We start from the raw sequence: 15,480 nt of genomic DNA, 5'->3' as shown, positions 1-15,480 counted from the left end.
GGCAATCTGTGGGAGGGGAAAACAAAATAAATAAGCTTTTCCGAAGAAAGAGGAATATGCCTGTTTTGCTATCATTATTATGTCTATTGACAAAAACGCAATAGCCTTATTAGTACTGAGTACTGACTCAAGCAAGAATCCAATTTATACAAAGAACGATAACACACGTAATGAAACAATCATACTTGGCTTGTTCTTTTGTGATGAACCTTAACTATATAACATCCAAAGAACAGAATATATATGATGGTCATTATTGGAGTATTAGACCATTGCAACATCAAACCAAATGTGTATAAACGAGTTCACATCATGGAAACTAATTAAACTACATTTCGAAACACAATCTTGACTCTACACAATCTTTAAACAACAGCTATAACCATGCATGTCAAAGTAAAAGATATGTAGAGTTACAAGCATGCCTTTATATGAGAAATTTCAACACTCTGATTAATAACATTATTAAAACCATACGGAAACAATATCTAAACTGAAGTACTGCAAGCAATAGTCTCCTTTTCAACTCAAGTTTTAGTGTTGGGCTTCTTCTTCCTGGTTCAGTATATATGTTTTACCTTATGTGTTTTGGGCTGTTGTAACATTTTATTTTAATTTCATTTATTTGGATGCTTTACATGAGAAATAGTAGTTTGCAATTACTTTAAAGTTGCATATAACAATATTTTTTGTTCTTAAATTTTTAAAAGTTCCTAATTGACTCATATGAACTTTCAAAAAGCAGATTGGAATTTTTTTAAAGGAAAACAGTATTATGGTCGAACCATTAGAAAATTGACTGGAGCTTTCGAGGAAAAATATATATTTCAAAAATATATTTCATCTTACTTAAATTGTTTTCTACAACTAGACAAGTTGAAATGTTGGTCCACGTTATCTTGTGCTACTTTTTATATATTATAAATTTCAAAAAATGTTCTCCTTTAAGAATACAGTATATCTTAACACATTAATGATTATATATTTTCTCCTCTTTTCTTTCTTTTTTTCACAAAGAAAAATAGATTTCACCTATATAAATATTAATTAAAGGGTATAAAATATATTTATAGGCAACTAAAGGAAACTAACTAGAAATCTTGAGGTAAAATATACATATCTCAGATTTTTTTAATCTTTACTTTACTCACAAAAATTTCTTTATCTATTTAATTCTAATTTTGTAATATTAGAAAAAATGACATATGTCAATCCATCCCATATTTATTTCCAAATATTTGGATATTTCAGACAATTTTGTAAAACTATCTTAATATGATGGCGTGGTTCCAATCATTTATATTCACAAAGATCCAGAGAAGCAGTATCACTCCATGGCCATGGATTCAAAAGAGTGTTCATTGCCATTAGAATTATTGGAAGAAATACTCAGCAGGGTTCAAACTAAATCTCTTCTACGACTCAAGTTAACGTGCAAACAATGGCTAGCTCTGTTCAAAGACAAGAGATTCGTTTACAAGCACTTAGCTCTCCTTCAGGGACATATCATACGAAGCAACCATATTCATATGGTTAAGATCTTCAACCCGGTAACTGGAGCTATCTCATCTTTTTCACTTCCACAAGAGTTTGAAGTCCACTCTGAGATTTATACTATGATTCACTGCGATGGGTTAATGCTATGTATCCTAGAGGTAGGTTCGGTTGCATTATGGAACCCATGTTTGCAAGAAGTTAGATGGATCAAGCCTCTCTGTTCTACTTACCCTACTTGTCATTGCTATGGTATTGGATACGACGGTTCGTCTCGTGATGGCTATAAATTCTTGAGATTTGTGAATGGTATGTTTACCATTAACAAGTACTCAAACACAGGGTCTTACAAACCAGAGGCTTACATCTACGACTTCAAGTTGGATTCTTGGAAAGTTCTTGAAGTTTCTTTGGATTGGCATGTGGTTTCTACTTGTAAAGGTGTGTCACTCAATGGAAACATGTATTGGGTTGCTAAATGGAATCGCAAACCCGACATGTTCATCCAATGTTTTAACTTTTGTACAGAGTCATTTGACCCCTTATGTGCTCTTCCCTTTGAGTATGGTGCAGATGATGTTGTAGATTTATCAGTAGCTTTCAGAGGAAGCAATCTTTCTTTGTTGCACCAAAGTAAAGAGACGACAAAGATCGAGGTTTGGGTTATAAACAATGTCAAGAAGAACGGAGTGAGCACATCATCATGGACCAAGTTGTTTAGTGCGACTAAACCTGATCTCCCGGTATTTAGTGCTTGTGAGAATATTGCTGGTCCGGTGCATTTCATTGATAAGAATAATAGGATCGTATTATGTTGTGAGGAACCAGTGGCAGATGAAAGAAACGTAGCGGTCAATGTCTACCTAATTGGAGAAGCTGGTGAGATCATAAGACAAGCTGAGATAGAACGACATCAAAGGGGTTTTAGTTGGCCTTTTATCTCCGGTTATGCGTATCTTCCAAGTCTTGTTCCGGTTCCAACATCAGAGGACAAAACCGAATAGAGAGCATTTGGGTATGGTCATGTGAGTTAACATTATAAACCGAATTATGTTTGTTTTCCCGGTTCATGAATCATGATTTGTAATAATAAAAGATATAATGTATACTTCTGTCTCAATGAGGACCATAGTTGCAATTCATAAAACAACTTAAAAGTCCCATATTGTTTTTGTCTTTTTGCTCTGCACAATGAGTCAATGATGAACAAGTATGCACATAAAATAACTCATGCTTAGTGGGTTTGACAATTAATTTGGACCAGTTGGGTCTATATTTAGGCCCATTGGGGACTTCAATTTTAAAAACTTTTTTTGAGTATAAAAATAAAAATTGCTTTTGAGGTTCAGTGTGCGAGTTCGATCCTCGTCGGAGGTAAAAGAAAAGGAAACGTTATGTGTCTCTGAAAGCGAGCGCGTGTAACCCTTGAGCACGAACACGTTCTTCTCTTCTCTTCGAGCTTCTTCTTCTCTCCCTCCTTCAAAACATCAACTATACAGCTGAAGCTTACCCGTTGATTCGAATTCTTCCCCCATTGTAATCATCGGGATGCAGCAAAACTACCTTACAATTCGATTCTTGTCGTGATTTATATATAAGAGAAGCTGAAAAAGAGAAAACGAGTGGGGGTGTTACTTACTGTGGTAATGGGTCAGCAATTGCGTCGAGCTGTTGGTAAAATCAAAGAAGTTGAGAGATCAACACCATCTTCTACATCAAGGGTCGTCGTTGATCGGAGATCGCTCCCTACGGAGGAGCTCAGTGCCGTCAAACCATCTCCGTCTACTCCCACCGTTGATGTTGTTTCTTCTGGTACAAACCCTAAATTTTATCGCATTTGGGTATTCCAAAGTTTTCACATTTTCGCTATGAACATTAGATTGGTGCTATGAACAAGAAATGTCCGGTTTTTTAATGTGAATTTGGGAATGTATTTGTTTAGATAATAAAGGTCGAAGAACGAGTGAGGAGGATGATGTTTTAGAGGAACGAGACCCGAAATATGATACAATGTTGAACCAAATGGTTGGGAGAATTAAGGCTAAACCTGGAGGCAAAGCTGAGATGGGAGATGTAAGTAGCGTTTCCCTCTTCCTTTAGTATGCTGTTTAATATTTGACGCATAGGTTCGATTCTCTTCAGGACAAGTATTTGCTTCTTGAAATTTGATAGTGTGATTACCTGCATTGATAGTTAATGTCCATCCTGTATATCGACACAATAGCTTTAGAGTTTGTAGTTATGTAGCTGTTGAGAAATAGTATGAGAACTTAGTTGTGTTGTCTAGGTCATATCTTGTGGAGTTTCTGTCATTATTCATGTAAAGGTCTTGTAACTGATTGAGTTTAAGGGGTGTTAAGTGGATGGATCTGAAAGGTTATATGAACAATGATGGGCTGACTCCCAACCCTGTGTAGCATTTTTGGGATATATGTTTTACTACATGATGTTAAATGGGACTGAACAGCAATATGAACTTTCGAATAATTGTTATATGTCGTGTAACCAGAGTTAAAAATCTTTGGATAATGTATTGTGACGCACCAATTGAATAGTTACGAAAATTGGTGGCACAAGAAAAAGGAATAAGATTGCTTTACATTTCTTGTTGTTTCTCTTAACGCTGATAATGCTTGGTGGTGTAGATTAAGTTGAGAATAAGAGAGGAAATGTGGAAATGTAGAAAATGCAAAAGGGGAGTATAAATTGAAATAGTCATTGTGAGTGGTTTTAGTTGAGAGTTGTGGTCTTTTCTGTGTTTAACTCCAAGATATATCTATCCATATAAACAATCTTAAGACTTGTGATTTATATAGGCATCACTAGTGGAAACATCGAAAAGGCCACTCCCAAAGCTCCGGAACACAACTCCTGAATCAACAAGGTATGAGGAAAACCCAGTGCCTCAAGGAACATTGAATGTAGCACAAGTGCGACATATCATGCTTCTCTACCAGGGCAAAGCTCAGGATCACAATGGTCCAATGAGTGTTAACGATATAGCTGCAAAGTACCGGGTTGATGTCTCTCAGGTCCAGAAGATTACTCAGTTCCTGTCTTTGCCTCAAGAGGTTACTGATAAGCAGAAGCAACAATATGAATAAAGTAAAGGCTGTTTTCGTTCTCACAACTGGTTGGTTTCTTTTGTCCTTGCCGGTTTTAGAAAGTTTTGTGCGTCAGATGTGTAACACAGAACCAGAGATGACATTGACTTCGATTTTTTTCTTTTCTCTGACTCTGAGTAATAATGTAAAACTGTGCAGCTAAGAATACAAGAGCTTTTTTCAATCAAGCCATGATTCTGCTGATATCTACCGTTGCCACTTCCTCGTATGAAAGAGTTTGCATTATTGGTCTCTGTTCGAACAAGTAGGGAATTTGTATTACTTATTACTCAAAGCGAAAAAAGAATAATAATAAGATTTACCAAGAGAGTTGAATAATATTTTTTATTACAAGTTTGTCTCAAACCAATCAGATGCAAGTTCATAGGCAACAAATGTAACAGCACCAGCAGGTGCGGCTTTAATGGTGGATGGAACGATGCCTTTATAAAGACCGTGCCAACCTTCTAATCTTAATATCTGCCCTAAAGCATCAAACATGTTCTTGTAAGCATTTAGCTCTACTCGGGCTCCATATTTAGGGTCCCGTTGCAGACCTTCAACCTGCAGCGACAAACATTCCCATATTAAACCTTGATGAAGATCTTCCGCCTTGTATAATGGGTTTAGGCTTTTGGTAATGAAAACCTTGATGATTAATCACATTAAAAAAAACAGAGTTACAACACAAACAGAAGTTCATAGCAAGGTACTAACCTGGAATCTTTTCTTGACAACATCGAGTGGATGACAAACAAGTTTAGAAACAGTACCAGCAGCTAAACCGCAGAGGAAGAGCTGAAAGCTCGAAAGGCTATCATTTTGATTAACTGAGCTTGATGAAGAAGATCTGTACCGCTGATTATAGACCTAAAGCAAAATGAATACCATTAGTGAGAATTGAGATGTGAAGTCCAAAATACAGCTAAAAGATGAGATGAGAAGTCCAATAGAGCTTAAAGATAATCTGGTTTTTAGAACACAGAAGTTAATAGAATTAGTAGTAGTGGATGCAAAGGTGTATCTATACTACAAGGAAACAAAGCCTGAAAACGTTGCTGAAGCTATAGCTTACCATACTCCAGCGTTTAAATGTGTCGTAAGTGCCAAACTGCAGACCGGCATAAGGAATGATCTCAATCAAAGTTGGGGACAATCCTGCATACAACCCTTTGATTCCACGAGTTTTCACTATACTCAGAAAAGCTGATCTCATAGTTGGATATACCTATTCAAAAGAAATTTGATTTAACCATCTTCAAGAATTGATACTAACTCAAGTACGATACATGAGTCAAATCGTAACTTTTTCATGAAAATCAGAGAGCTCCAGAGATAGGTTCCTAGAAAATGACTAGTCTTTATGTCAGCTCATTCTCCAAAACATTTCAATTTCCTTTCTTTCTGTAAGTATATTGTTGACTTTGAAGGTATAAAAATTCGACCTTACCAGCACCAGAGGTGTACTAATCAATGAACCCCCGAAACCAACTCTATAGAGAACCCACATTTATGTCATCACATTCTTTTACAGAAGAAATATAATACCTTTGGCTCACCCTGTGAAGCCAATACAGTCCGCAATAGGTCAAATGGATATGATCCGACTGTCGCTGCACACCCTGCTAGTGCTCCACTGATGTAAGAAAGATAAGGGCTCAGTTGAGCATGATTTTCTGCAGAACACCAGAAATTAGAATTCCAAATAGCTCTCCCTTTAATTTTTCTGAAACATTGTGAAATGGGTCTTTCTTTTAAGGGGATTGTAACATGCAGATGGATACATAAATCCAAGTCATCTTGCCCAAAACAGCTCCTTCAAAGGAGTTAATTCACATGAACCTCAACAAAAGTTAAACTATAAGAACCACATCATAGATATACTTCAAGTCATTATTTGCACGGGATTACATACAAATAAAGATTCACTAACAGATCCATTAAAAGTTAGTGATGTACCAGCCTTTGATGAACCAGCGGCAAAAGACTTCACCTTATGTAAAACTGCAAATTGTATGGAAGTATATGGCACAACCATAAGTAAAGCTGGGACATTTCCCCGCCAAAAACCCTGCCAGAAGCAACTTGAATTCAAATCCAGACTGTCTGTAAGCCATAAATATGATGAAAACAATTCCTGAAGAGGTCTAGAATGGGTCATTCATGAGTTATCAATGTCAACAAAAAATTTATAAAGAAAGGCTATGAATGCACAAGATATGCAGTTTAATATTTTGTCTCATATCCTGGAGGTTTTCCAACATCATGATACACGATTTGGTATCACTTATCAGAGAAGAACAAAGAAGGAATAAGAAGCTTCTGGTTCCTTAAGTTATTTATGTTTCCTTTTCTTATTAGAACTTGGTTTTGGTATTTTTACTTTTAGTTAAGCTTATGACGGTTGTAATAGAGATCTATAAATAGGTCTCTAAACATCAATAAGAATCATCTTCCAGCATTAACCTAATTCTCTAGAAAGAGGCTTGGGTTAAAGGAAGCTTTGCTATCTATTTTCTCTGTTCTTACGGTTTAGCTACGGCATACTATACTAGGTCTGTGGCTAGAGCTGAGGCTCATAACATCTTGGTATCAGAGCCAGGGATTGGCCATCGGCGAACAGATGGGGGCGGGGATTGGCCAGTGAGACCAATTGGTGATGTAACTTACTCTAACTTCTTGTCAGGAGATTGTCGTGTGCAATCAGAGATAGGAGACAGGGAGGATGAGTGCAGAGAAGAACATAATGGTGGTTTTGCTTTACCACCTGCAAGGGTCGAGTTTCCATCATACGATGGGACTACTAACGCAGTTGAATGGTTACAACGATGTGAAGATTATTTTGAGGACCAAAGAATTTATCATGATGATGCTCGGGTCCGGCAGGCCACGTTTGTGCTCACAGGACAAGCATATCACTGGAACACTAACTTACGCAGGTTGGTTACCCACAAGCTCAGTTGGATTGAGTTTAAAAAGATTTGTAAAAGCAGGTTTGGGAAGGCTGATGCGGTAAACCCGGTAGGTGAGTTATGTAACTTACGGCATACGGGAACAGTTGATGAATATTGCAACCAGTTTGAAGAATGCTTGGGGAGACAGACGAGGTTATCAGGAGCTCAACAATTGTGGCAGTTTTGTGCGGGTTTGACGGATAATCTACGCAAGGAGGTGGAGTATTTACGACCAGAAACAATTTTTGAAGCCATGGAATATGCGAGGGATAATGAATATAAGATCGCAGGGGATAGACGTGTCCGTACGTTTGGAGGCCACTCAGCTCCCACACTGAGATACAGCCCTCTGTTGTCAAAACCAGGCCTTATAGGAAGTCAAGAGCAGCAACTCGAAAAAGGACGAGAGTATCCTTTACATAAGACAAATCCACCTAAACAGGTTAGGAAGAAGCTTACACTTGCTGAAATGGCAGAGAGAAAGGCAAAAGGGCTTTGTTTCAATTGTGATGAATCTTATGCACCAGGACATAAGTGTCAACCGGTTTTATTCCATATTGAGCTAGTACAGGATGGGGAGGATCAAGAAGATGAGCCTTTTGAAGAGGGAGATTTGGAACTTTCACTAAATGCCATGAAAGGGGAGCAAACTGAGAGTACGTTTCAAGTGAATGCGGCTATTGCAGGTGAAACGGGTTGGATTTTATTGGATACCGGTAGCACTCACAACTTTATTAAGAGCAGTGTGGCTGCAAAATTAGGAATTCCAATGATTCGAAAGCCCGGACGAGTTGTTGCATTGGCTGACGGTGGAAAGTGCCCAGTGGATGGCTTATGTAAGGGACTTGTAATGGAAGTCCAAGGACATCAATTTGAAACAGATTGCTTTGCTATTCCATTAAGTGGGTTCAACGTGGTTCTTGGAATACGGTGGTTAAATGCCCTTGGCCGAGTTATTTGGGACGGTCCGGCAAGGACTATCGAGTTTGTCCGCGGGGATACTCTTATTAAATGGCATGGAGAAGCAGATGTTAGGGAGGATAAAGGGGCTGCCCTTAACACAATTGGTAACAACAACACTTTGGAGAGATGGATCGAAGATGAGGAAGAGATTTTTACAACCATTGGAGAGACGGAGACTGAAACTGCTTTTCAAAAGGCGGCTACAGAGATAGTGTTGAACGTGTTAACTACGACCGCTACACCAATGTGTCTTGATGGGCTAGTGGCCAAATTCAGTGAATTGTTTGCTAAACCTACGGGCTTACCTCCTCAACGATCATTTGACCACAAGATTCGTTTATTAGGCGGAGTAGACCCAGTGGCGGTGCGCCCTTACCGTTACCCACATTTGCTGAAAGATAAGATTGAAAAACAATGTGCTGAAATGCTTCGCAATGGAGTTATTCGACCAAGCTCGTCACCATTTTCTTCTCCGGTGTTGTTAGTAAAAAAATCAGATAATACATGGCGATTTTGCATTGATTTCAGGGAGCTTAATAAGGTTACAGTTAAAGACAAGTTCCCAATTCCGGTTGTCGATGAGCTTTTGGATGAGTTGCATGGTGCTCGTTATTTTACAAAGCTGGATCTTACGTCAGGATATCATCAAGTGCGCATGTTTGAGGGAGACATCGAGAAGACAGCGTTTCGCACTCACCACGGTCATTACGAGTTTTTGGTTATGCCATTTGGGCTCGCCAACGCACCTTCAACATTTCAAAGTCTCATGAACTCTGTGTTCCAAGGCATACTTCGGAAGTTTGTTCTTGTATTTTTTGACGATATTCTGGTTTACAGCTCTACTTGGGACGAACATTTGGTTCACATGAGAGCTGTTTTTGAGCTTTTACGAGCTCATGGGCTGTTTTTAAAACATTCCAAGTGTAGTTTCGGGAAGGAAGAGGTGGGATATCTTGGACATGTTATTTCCCATGCTGGGGTACGTGTCGATGAGTCTAAGATAATAGCTATACGAGATTGGCCACAACCGGTGTCTGCACGTGCTGTTCGGGGATTTTTGGGCTTGTCCGGGTATTATCGAAAGTTCATAAGAGATTATGGGATCATTGCAGCACCCTTGACAAGTGTTTTAAAGAAAGCAGGGTTTTTATGGAGTGGGGAGGCAGAAGTAGCATTTGTAACTTTGAAGAAAGCATTGTCGGAAGCTTCAGTTTTGGCATTACCCGATTTTTCTCAAGAATTTATTGTCGAATGTGATGCTTCAGGCACTGGTATTGGTGCGGTTCTTCACCAGAACAAACACCCTGTAGCATTTTTTAGCAGAAAACTTGCGGACCGACATCATAAGCTTGCAGCATATGAAAGGGAGCTTATTGGTTTAGCAAAAGCAGTGTTACATTGGAGGCCTTATTTGTGGGGACGTCAGTTCATCATCCGGACAGATCATTATAGTTTAAAGTTTATCTTGGAGCAACGACTTTCAACGTCACCACAAATACATTGGATAAGCAAGTTGTTGGGATTTAATTTTAGCGTTGAATTTCGGCCAGGTAAGTTGAATAGGGTGGCAGACGCTTTGTCTCGCCGAGATGAGGAAGTGAAGGAGCAGGACTGTGCTGTGAATGCGTTGCAAGGATTTGATACTGGTATTTTAGCAAGGTTAAGAGTTGAAGTGGAGAATCAACTCAACCTCGCTGAATTAAGGGATAAAATACTTCGTGGGGAGATGTCTAAGGAGTGGGAAGCTAGAAATGGGCTGATTTTTTACAAAGATCGTGCTTATATAGACGCTGAATCAAAGTTAATACGAGAGGTGATTTCAGCATTTCACAATTTTGGGCATGAAGGGGTACAAAAAACAATGGAACGTATTCGACGAGATTTTTATTGGAAAGGGTGGAAGAGGTCAGTTCAAGAGTTTGTTAAAGAGTGTCAAGTTTGCCAAAAGAACAAGTGGGAAACATTACAGCCAGGTGGGTTACTCCAACCACTTTCCATTCCAACTCAAATTTGGTCTGACATTTCAATGGACTTTGTCGAGGCATTACCCAAAGTCACGGGTAAGTCCGTAATTCTGGTGGTGGTGGATCGTTTTTCGAAGTACGCTCACTTTATCGCTTTAAGTCATCCTTACACCGCTAGTACGGTAGCACAAGCATTCTTCCGTGATATCGTTCGTTTGCATGGTATTCCTGAAACCATAGTCACGGACCGTGACAAGATCTTTCGCAGCTTGTTTTGGCGTGAGTTATTCAGATTGGTGGGGACAGACTTGTGTTTCACAACAGCATATCGGCCTCAGTCGGATGGTCAAACAGAGATCGTTAATCGAACGTTGGAAATGTATCTACGTTGCTTAACGGGGGATAATCCACGACAATGGCTCAGTTGGCTACCATGGGTGGAGTATTGTTACAACACATCTTTTCATTCAGGCCTCAAAGCGACACCATTTCAAGTGGTTTATGGACGGGAACCGCCTCGGCTGTTGAATTATACGGGTGGTAGCACAAAGGTGGACGCGTTGGATGTGGCATTGGAGCAGCGGGATGCGTTTCTGGTCACAGCTCGAGAACGGCTTCTAGAGGCTCAACAACGAATGAAGCTTGCATATGATAAACATCATCGATTCGTGGAGTTCAATATCGGCGACTGGGTCTGGCTCAAACTTCAGCCGTATCGCCAATTGACAGTTGCAAAGAAGACCTTCACCAAGTTGTCTCCAAAGTTTTACGGACCATTTGAGATAATAGGACGAGTGGGCGCAGTTTCTTATCGTTTACGTCTTCCCATAGGGTCCAAGATCCATGATGTGTTTCATGTTTCACTACTTAAAGGTCACAAGGGGTCTATTCCTACTGACGAGCCAACATTACCACCAGTTTTGCATGGCCGTTTAGTGCCAGCAAAACCACTCACACTTTTAAAATCAAGAATGCGAGGAGGTACTAGACAGTTGTTGGTCAAATGGACAAAAGATGCAGAGGATGAATCAACGTGGGAGGATGCAGACAAGCTCTTAGAAGCGTATCCGGAGCTGGAGCTTGAGGACAAGCTCCTAGTCGAGGAGGGGAGTAATGATACACGATTTGGTATCACTTATCAGAGAAGAACAAAGAAGGAATAAGAAGCTTCTGGTTCCTTAAGTTATTTATGTTTCCTTTTCTTATTAGAACTTGGTTTTGGTATTTTTACTTTTAGTTAAGCTTATGACGGTTGTAATAGAGATCTATAAATAGGTCTCTAAACATCAATAAGAATCATCTTCCAGCATTAACCTAATTCTCTAGAAAGAGGCTTGGGTTAAAGGAAGCTTTGCTATCTATTTTCTCTGTTCTTACGGTTTAGCTACGGCATACTATACTAGGTCTGTGGCTAGAGCTGAGGCTCATAACACATCATACATATGTCTAAGACAACAATTGAAACCTTATACAGCCTTGTGTGAGGCTGCACTATCATCAAGGTATTTACACTATTTTGCAGTCCAACTAAGTAATATTAAGCTCAACAGTCAACATTATAGATGTTGAAAAATATATGCTAGGAAAAGCATTTGTGTGATTTTATTGAATGGGTGCAGTCACAACCAACCCAGCATAAGAAAACACAGCAGCTAAACACCTTCAGAAGAACTATAGCTAGTGAATTCAGCTTAGAAGACTTACTGAAAAACCTTCCTCTCTAAATATTTCCTTCGTTGTTCGAAACAAACCATTATACTTCGGTTTCAGTGGAGAATCATTTTTAGTGAGAGCCCATGAAGCTGTAGGCTCCAGTTGAACCTGAAAATGACAGTAGTTTCACTTCATTGACTCTTCTATTGCTCTTAATTTCTCAAAAGCAAAGATCTTTAACATGCTAAGACCTTTGTCGTGTTTAACTTACGCAAGCAAACTCTCCCATAATCTATGCTCCTCCAATTTTTACAGTCACAAAGCATATTTGCATAATCTATGCTTCATTTATGTAGTCACAAAGCATATGCGCAAAATCTAAGTCCACAAAAGCCAATGAACTAAGAATCTTTACGTACCTGAAATCTAATCTTAATAACATCAAGGGGAGAGGTCACCATCCGTGAAATGGCACCAGCAACAGCACCAGCTGACGCATCAATCACAGCACGTTTTAGCTGTCCAGGCTCCTCTAACTCTGTACCACTCATGATCTCAAGCTCCTTGCTATAACCTGAGATCATTGTATTAATCAACATCAACAACAATATGGCAAACAAATTTGTAACTGAACCACAAATCAATTGCCAGAACATACAAACAGCTACACCTACACCTACACATATATAATTCATTACATATTCTAAAACAGAGGAATTAGGAACTAGGGTTTGATCATGTGTGGAATTCAAAATATAAAGGTTATAATGACTCGATCTCGCCCGAAATAACAAGAATTATACAGATAAAACTTAGGAGAACAACAAAAACTCAAACTTTAATGAAATTCTCCGACGAAACTATGTTGAAGAATTACAATGTAGAGAAATCGATTGCAAAAGGTGAAATTTTTGGGAATCTTAAGAGAAGTTTTCGTTGTGATTATATAAGCAAATGAAAGAAGAGAAACATACAGATATAGATACAAGAAACTAGCCACCATGAGAGAGCTCCGGAGAAGCTTTCAGAGTACAAAAACAGAGGACTCTGTTACCGCCATTGATTGATGAGGGATCTCAGAGCTTGTTGCTCTGAAGAAGAAGAAGAACAATCCGTGAGCTACCAATTGAAAAATAATAAAAAAGAATCAGTAATTTAACAAAGAAAACAAAACAGAGTCTATATAATAAGAAAGCAACACTAAAAAAAAGAAAGGAAACTTTTAAAATTTGTGGTTCTACACAAAAAAGTTGTAAAAGCATGGACCTCAAATTTGCTTTTAGAGTCATCAACTTCCAACAATGAGATGGATCCATTAATCACATCCCAATGTTTTATATACATCTTATAAACAGTGTTACAAACTCCAGTACAACATAAGGAGACACTGAAAGTTGAAAACACAAACTAACAAGTAGCACATAGTAAATGGTAAATTAAGGTGGTTCACACTAGCTAGGAGGTAAATGGAAAATTTTCATTCGTTCCTGTGTTCTTTAATGGACAACTTTGAATGGCAATACGAGTACACAGCTAGTTCGGGGTTTACTACATTGACTTCAATAACAACTTAGACTCGTATGGAGAAAGAATCTGCAAAATGGCTTTCTGAACACCTCAAACCAGGCCTGAAACCATCTAAGTCGAAACTTAATGAGGAGATCTGTGTGGAGTTCCTCAGCAAGATCTCAAAGCAAAACTCCATTTACAATTAAAGAGGGACGAGTTTGTCTCAGGTTTCTTCTTATGTTGTATACTTTCTGATGCAGTGTAAATAAGAGATGTTTCGAATAAAGAAATGGGTTATTATACACCCCAAATATATGTATGCAATATGTACAGTACTCTTGCCTCTATTCCAAAATCTAAAGCTTTGATTTTAAGTGTGGAAGACAACATATTCTATTTGCAGAGTGATGCAAGGACTCGACGAGGAGGATCAAACGGTCTTCGAGAGTGAAGAACCGCCCAGTTATCTATAAGCAAAACATCTCCTCTCTGCCATGGAACAGCAACACATTCCTCTTCAAGGATCTTCAGGCAGTCATGGACTATATCTGCAGGTAAAGGCTTCCCGTCCCCAAAAGTCACTGCCTTTGTTGGATCGTTCCGCTTATCCTCCCAGCCCGTATAAGCAGCTACCATGCTATTGAACCATACTTTACGGTTTCTGGACTCATCGTATTTGATAGCCGGGATTGGACCCATTACCGTCTTGGCTCCATCCTCAGTCCATTCCAGTTTCATTCCCAAATTAGCTGCCCTGTTTTTACCATTAAAGACATATACACTCTGAGAATCTACAACTGATGATGAACTAATCATACTGACTCAGATTTGAGATGATGGTACCTTTGCTCAGCAAGGTTCTTGTCTTGAGTCAAGAACGTGGATTTCCAACCACGGCCAATGGGTGATGATGGATCATCATCTTCCCCTAAAACCCTAACATAGAGCAAACCATGTTCCTCTAATCTCTGAACAAACTCTGGATGTTTATCTTTCATTCTCTCATACACCACATGACTCAACACAATTGGAGTCTCTCCTCCACACTTAGGCTCTACCTCACAGTAAAAGAACAACTTTGATGGAAACTCAGGAACCTATGAAAACACCATCAAATCCCATAAATCTCAAACCTTTTGATGTAAATCAGAATCACATAAACCCCAAAATCTGATAGATCACAAATTACATATACCTGAGCCATCTCATGGTGAAAAGGAATCTTCTGATCAGGAGGAGACTCATTAGCCGTAAAGACACGACCGACGACGCTAGAGCGAGGAGCAGCGCCTCCGACATAAGGAAACTCATCGAAACCAAAAGCCTCAACGACGTCGTTGAAACCCTCGGCGGAATTCACCGGAAAACCTCTGAACAGCACTGCTCCGGACCCGTGCAAGAGCGAATCGAGGTAAGGTTTCTGATTCTTGATACTCTGAGTGAAGAGTGGGAGAGACAGAGCAGGAATCGGAATCGACGAAGACGGTGGTGATATCACCGCCGGGAATGGTTTGGACTCGTATTGCTTTTGCTGTGTGATTCGAGTTTCCAACAACAACGAATCCGCCATTTTTGTTTCTGTTTCTGTTTCTTGTTCTCTCAGTTGTTTTCTAATTACAAACTTTGTTGTCGTGTCGTTACGATCACTTAACATTGCATAAATCAGATGATAACAAAAAGTTTCTCAAGTATCTTTACAAATTAATCACTTATATTTGTATGAAATTTATTCCTTTTTTAAAATTATTTACATAATTTCGTTAAACATACTTATTACTTTGTTTCGATTTTTAAACAGAACTCTTATCTATACGAAACTTGTATTTGTATAAACAAGGA

At 39.0% G+C, this 15,480-nt stretch overlaps 4 protein-coding genes across 4 annotated transcripts; 2 read left to right on the top strand and 2 right to left on the bottom strand.

Annotated features, from left to right (window-relative positions):
* Positions 1 to 1,334: 1,334 nt before the first annotated feature.
* LOC17892107 (F-box/WD-40 repeat-containing protein 1) lies at positions 1,335 to 2,498 on the top strand. Its single transcript, XM_006297813.1, has one exon. It carries the CDS (start codon positions 1,335 to 1,337, stop codon positions 2,496 to 2,498), a length of 1,164 nt encoding a protein of 387 aa, XP_006297875.1.
* A 375-nt stretch (positions 2,499 to 2,873) lies between these two features.
* Positions 2,874 to 4,802, top strand: LOC17891718. Its single transcript, XM_006298555.2, has 3 exons — positions 2,874 to 3,306; positions 3,437 to 3,567; positions 4,311 to 4,802. The coding sequence occupies exons 1-3, from the start codon at positions 3,141 to 3,143 to the stop codon at positions 4,596 to 4,598; spliced, it is 585 nt and encodes a 194-aa protein (XP_006298617.1). The 5' UTR covers positions 2,874 to 3,140; the 3' UTR covers positions 4,599 to 4,802.
* A 96-nt stretch (positions 4,803 to 4,898) lies between these two features.
* LOC17891631 (mitochondrial thiamine diphosphate carrier 1) lies at positions 4,899 to 13,296 on the bottom strand. The gene is made up of 8 exons (XM_006298372.2): positions 13,107 to 13,296; positions 12,552 to 12,706; positions 12,184 to 12,300; positions 6,558 to 6,669; positions 6,147 to 6,274; positions 5,674 to 5,826; positions 5,316 to 5,468; positions 4,899 to 5,162 (listed from the first exon to the last, which is right to left on the bottom strand). The coding sequence occupies exons 2-8, from the start codon at positions 12,681 to 12,683 to the stop codon at positions 4,947 to 4,949; spliced, it is 1,011 nt and encodes a 336-aa protein (XP_006298434.2). The 5' UTR covers positions 12,684 to 12,706; positions 13,107 to 13,296; the 3' UTR covers positions 4,899 to 4,946.
* A 600-nt stretch (positions 13,297 to 13,896) lies between these two features.
* LOC17893528 (clavaminate synthase-like protein At3g21360) lies at positions 13,897 to 15,268 on the bottom strand. The gene is made up of 3 exons (XM_006297945.2): positions 14,837 to 15,268; positions 14,485 to 14,738; positions 13,897 to 14,395 (listed from the first exon to the last, which is right to left on the bottom strand). Exons 1-3 carry the CDS (start codon positions 15,209 to 15,211, stop codon positions 14,035 to 14,037), a joined length of 990 nt encoding a protein of 329 aa, XP_006298007.2. The 5' UTR covers positions 15,212 to 15,268; the 3' UTR covers positions 13,897 to 14,034.
* Between the last annotated feature and the right edge of the window lie 212 nt (positions 15,269 to 15,480).

This window comes from Capsella rubella, unplaced genomic scaffold (assembly GCF_000375325.1).
Source record: "Capsella rubella cultivar Monte Gargano unplaced genomic scaffold, Caprub1_0 scaffold_3, whole genome shotgun sequence".
Classification (NCBI taxonomy): Eukaryota; Viridiplantae; Streptophyta; class Magnoliopsida; order Brassicales; family Brassicaceae; genus Capsella; species Capsella rubella.
Note: the sequence above shows the minus strand (reverse complement) of the source record. Positions and strands in the feature narration are given on the sequence as shown.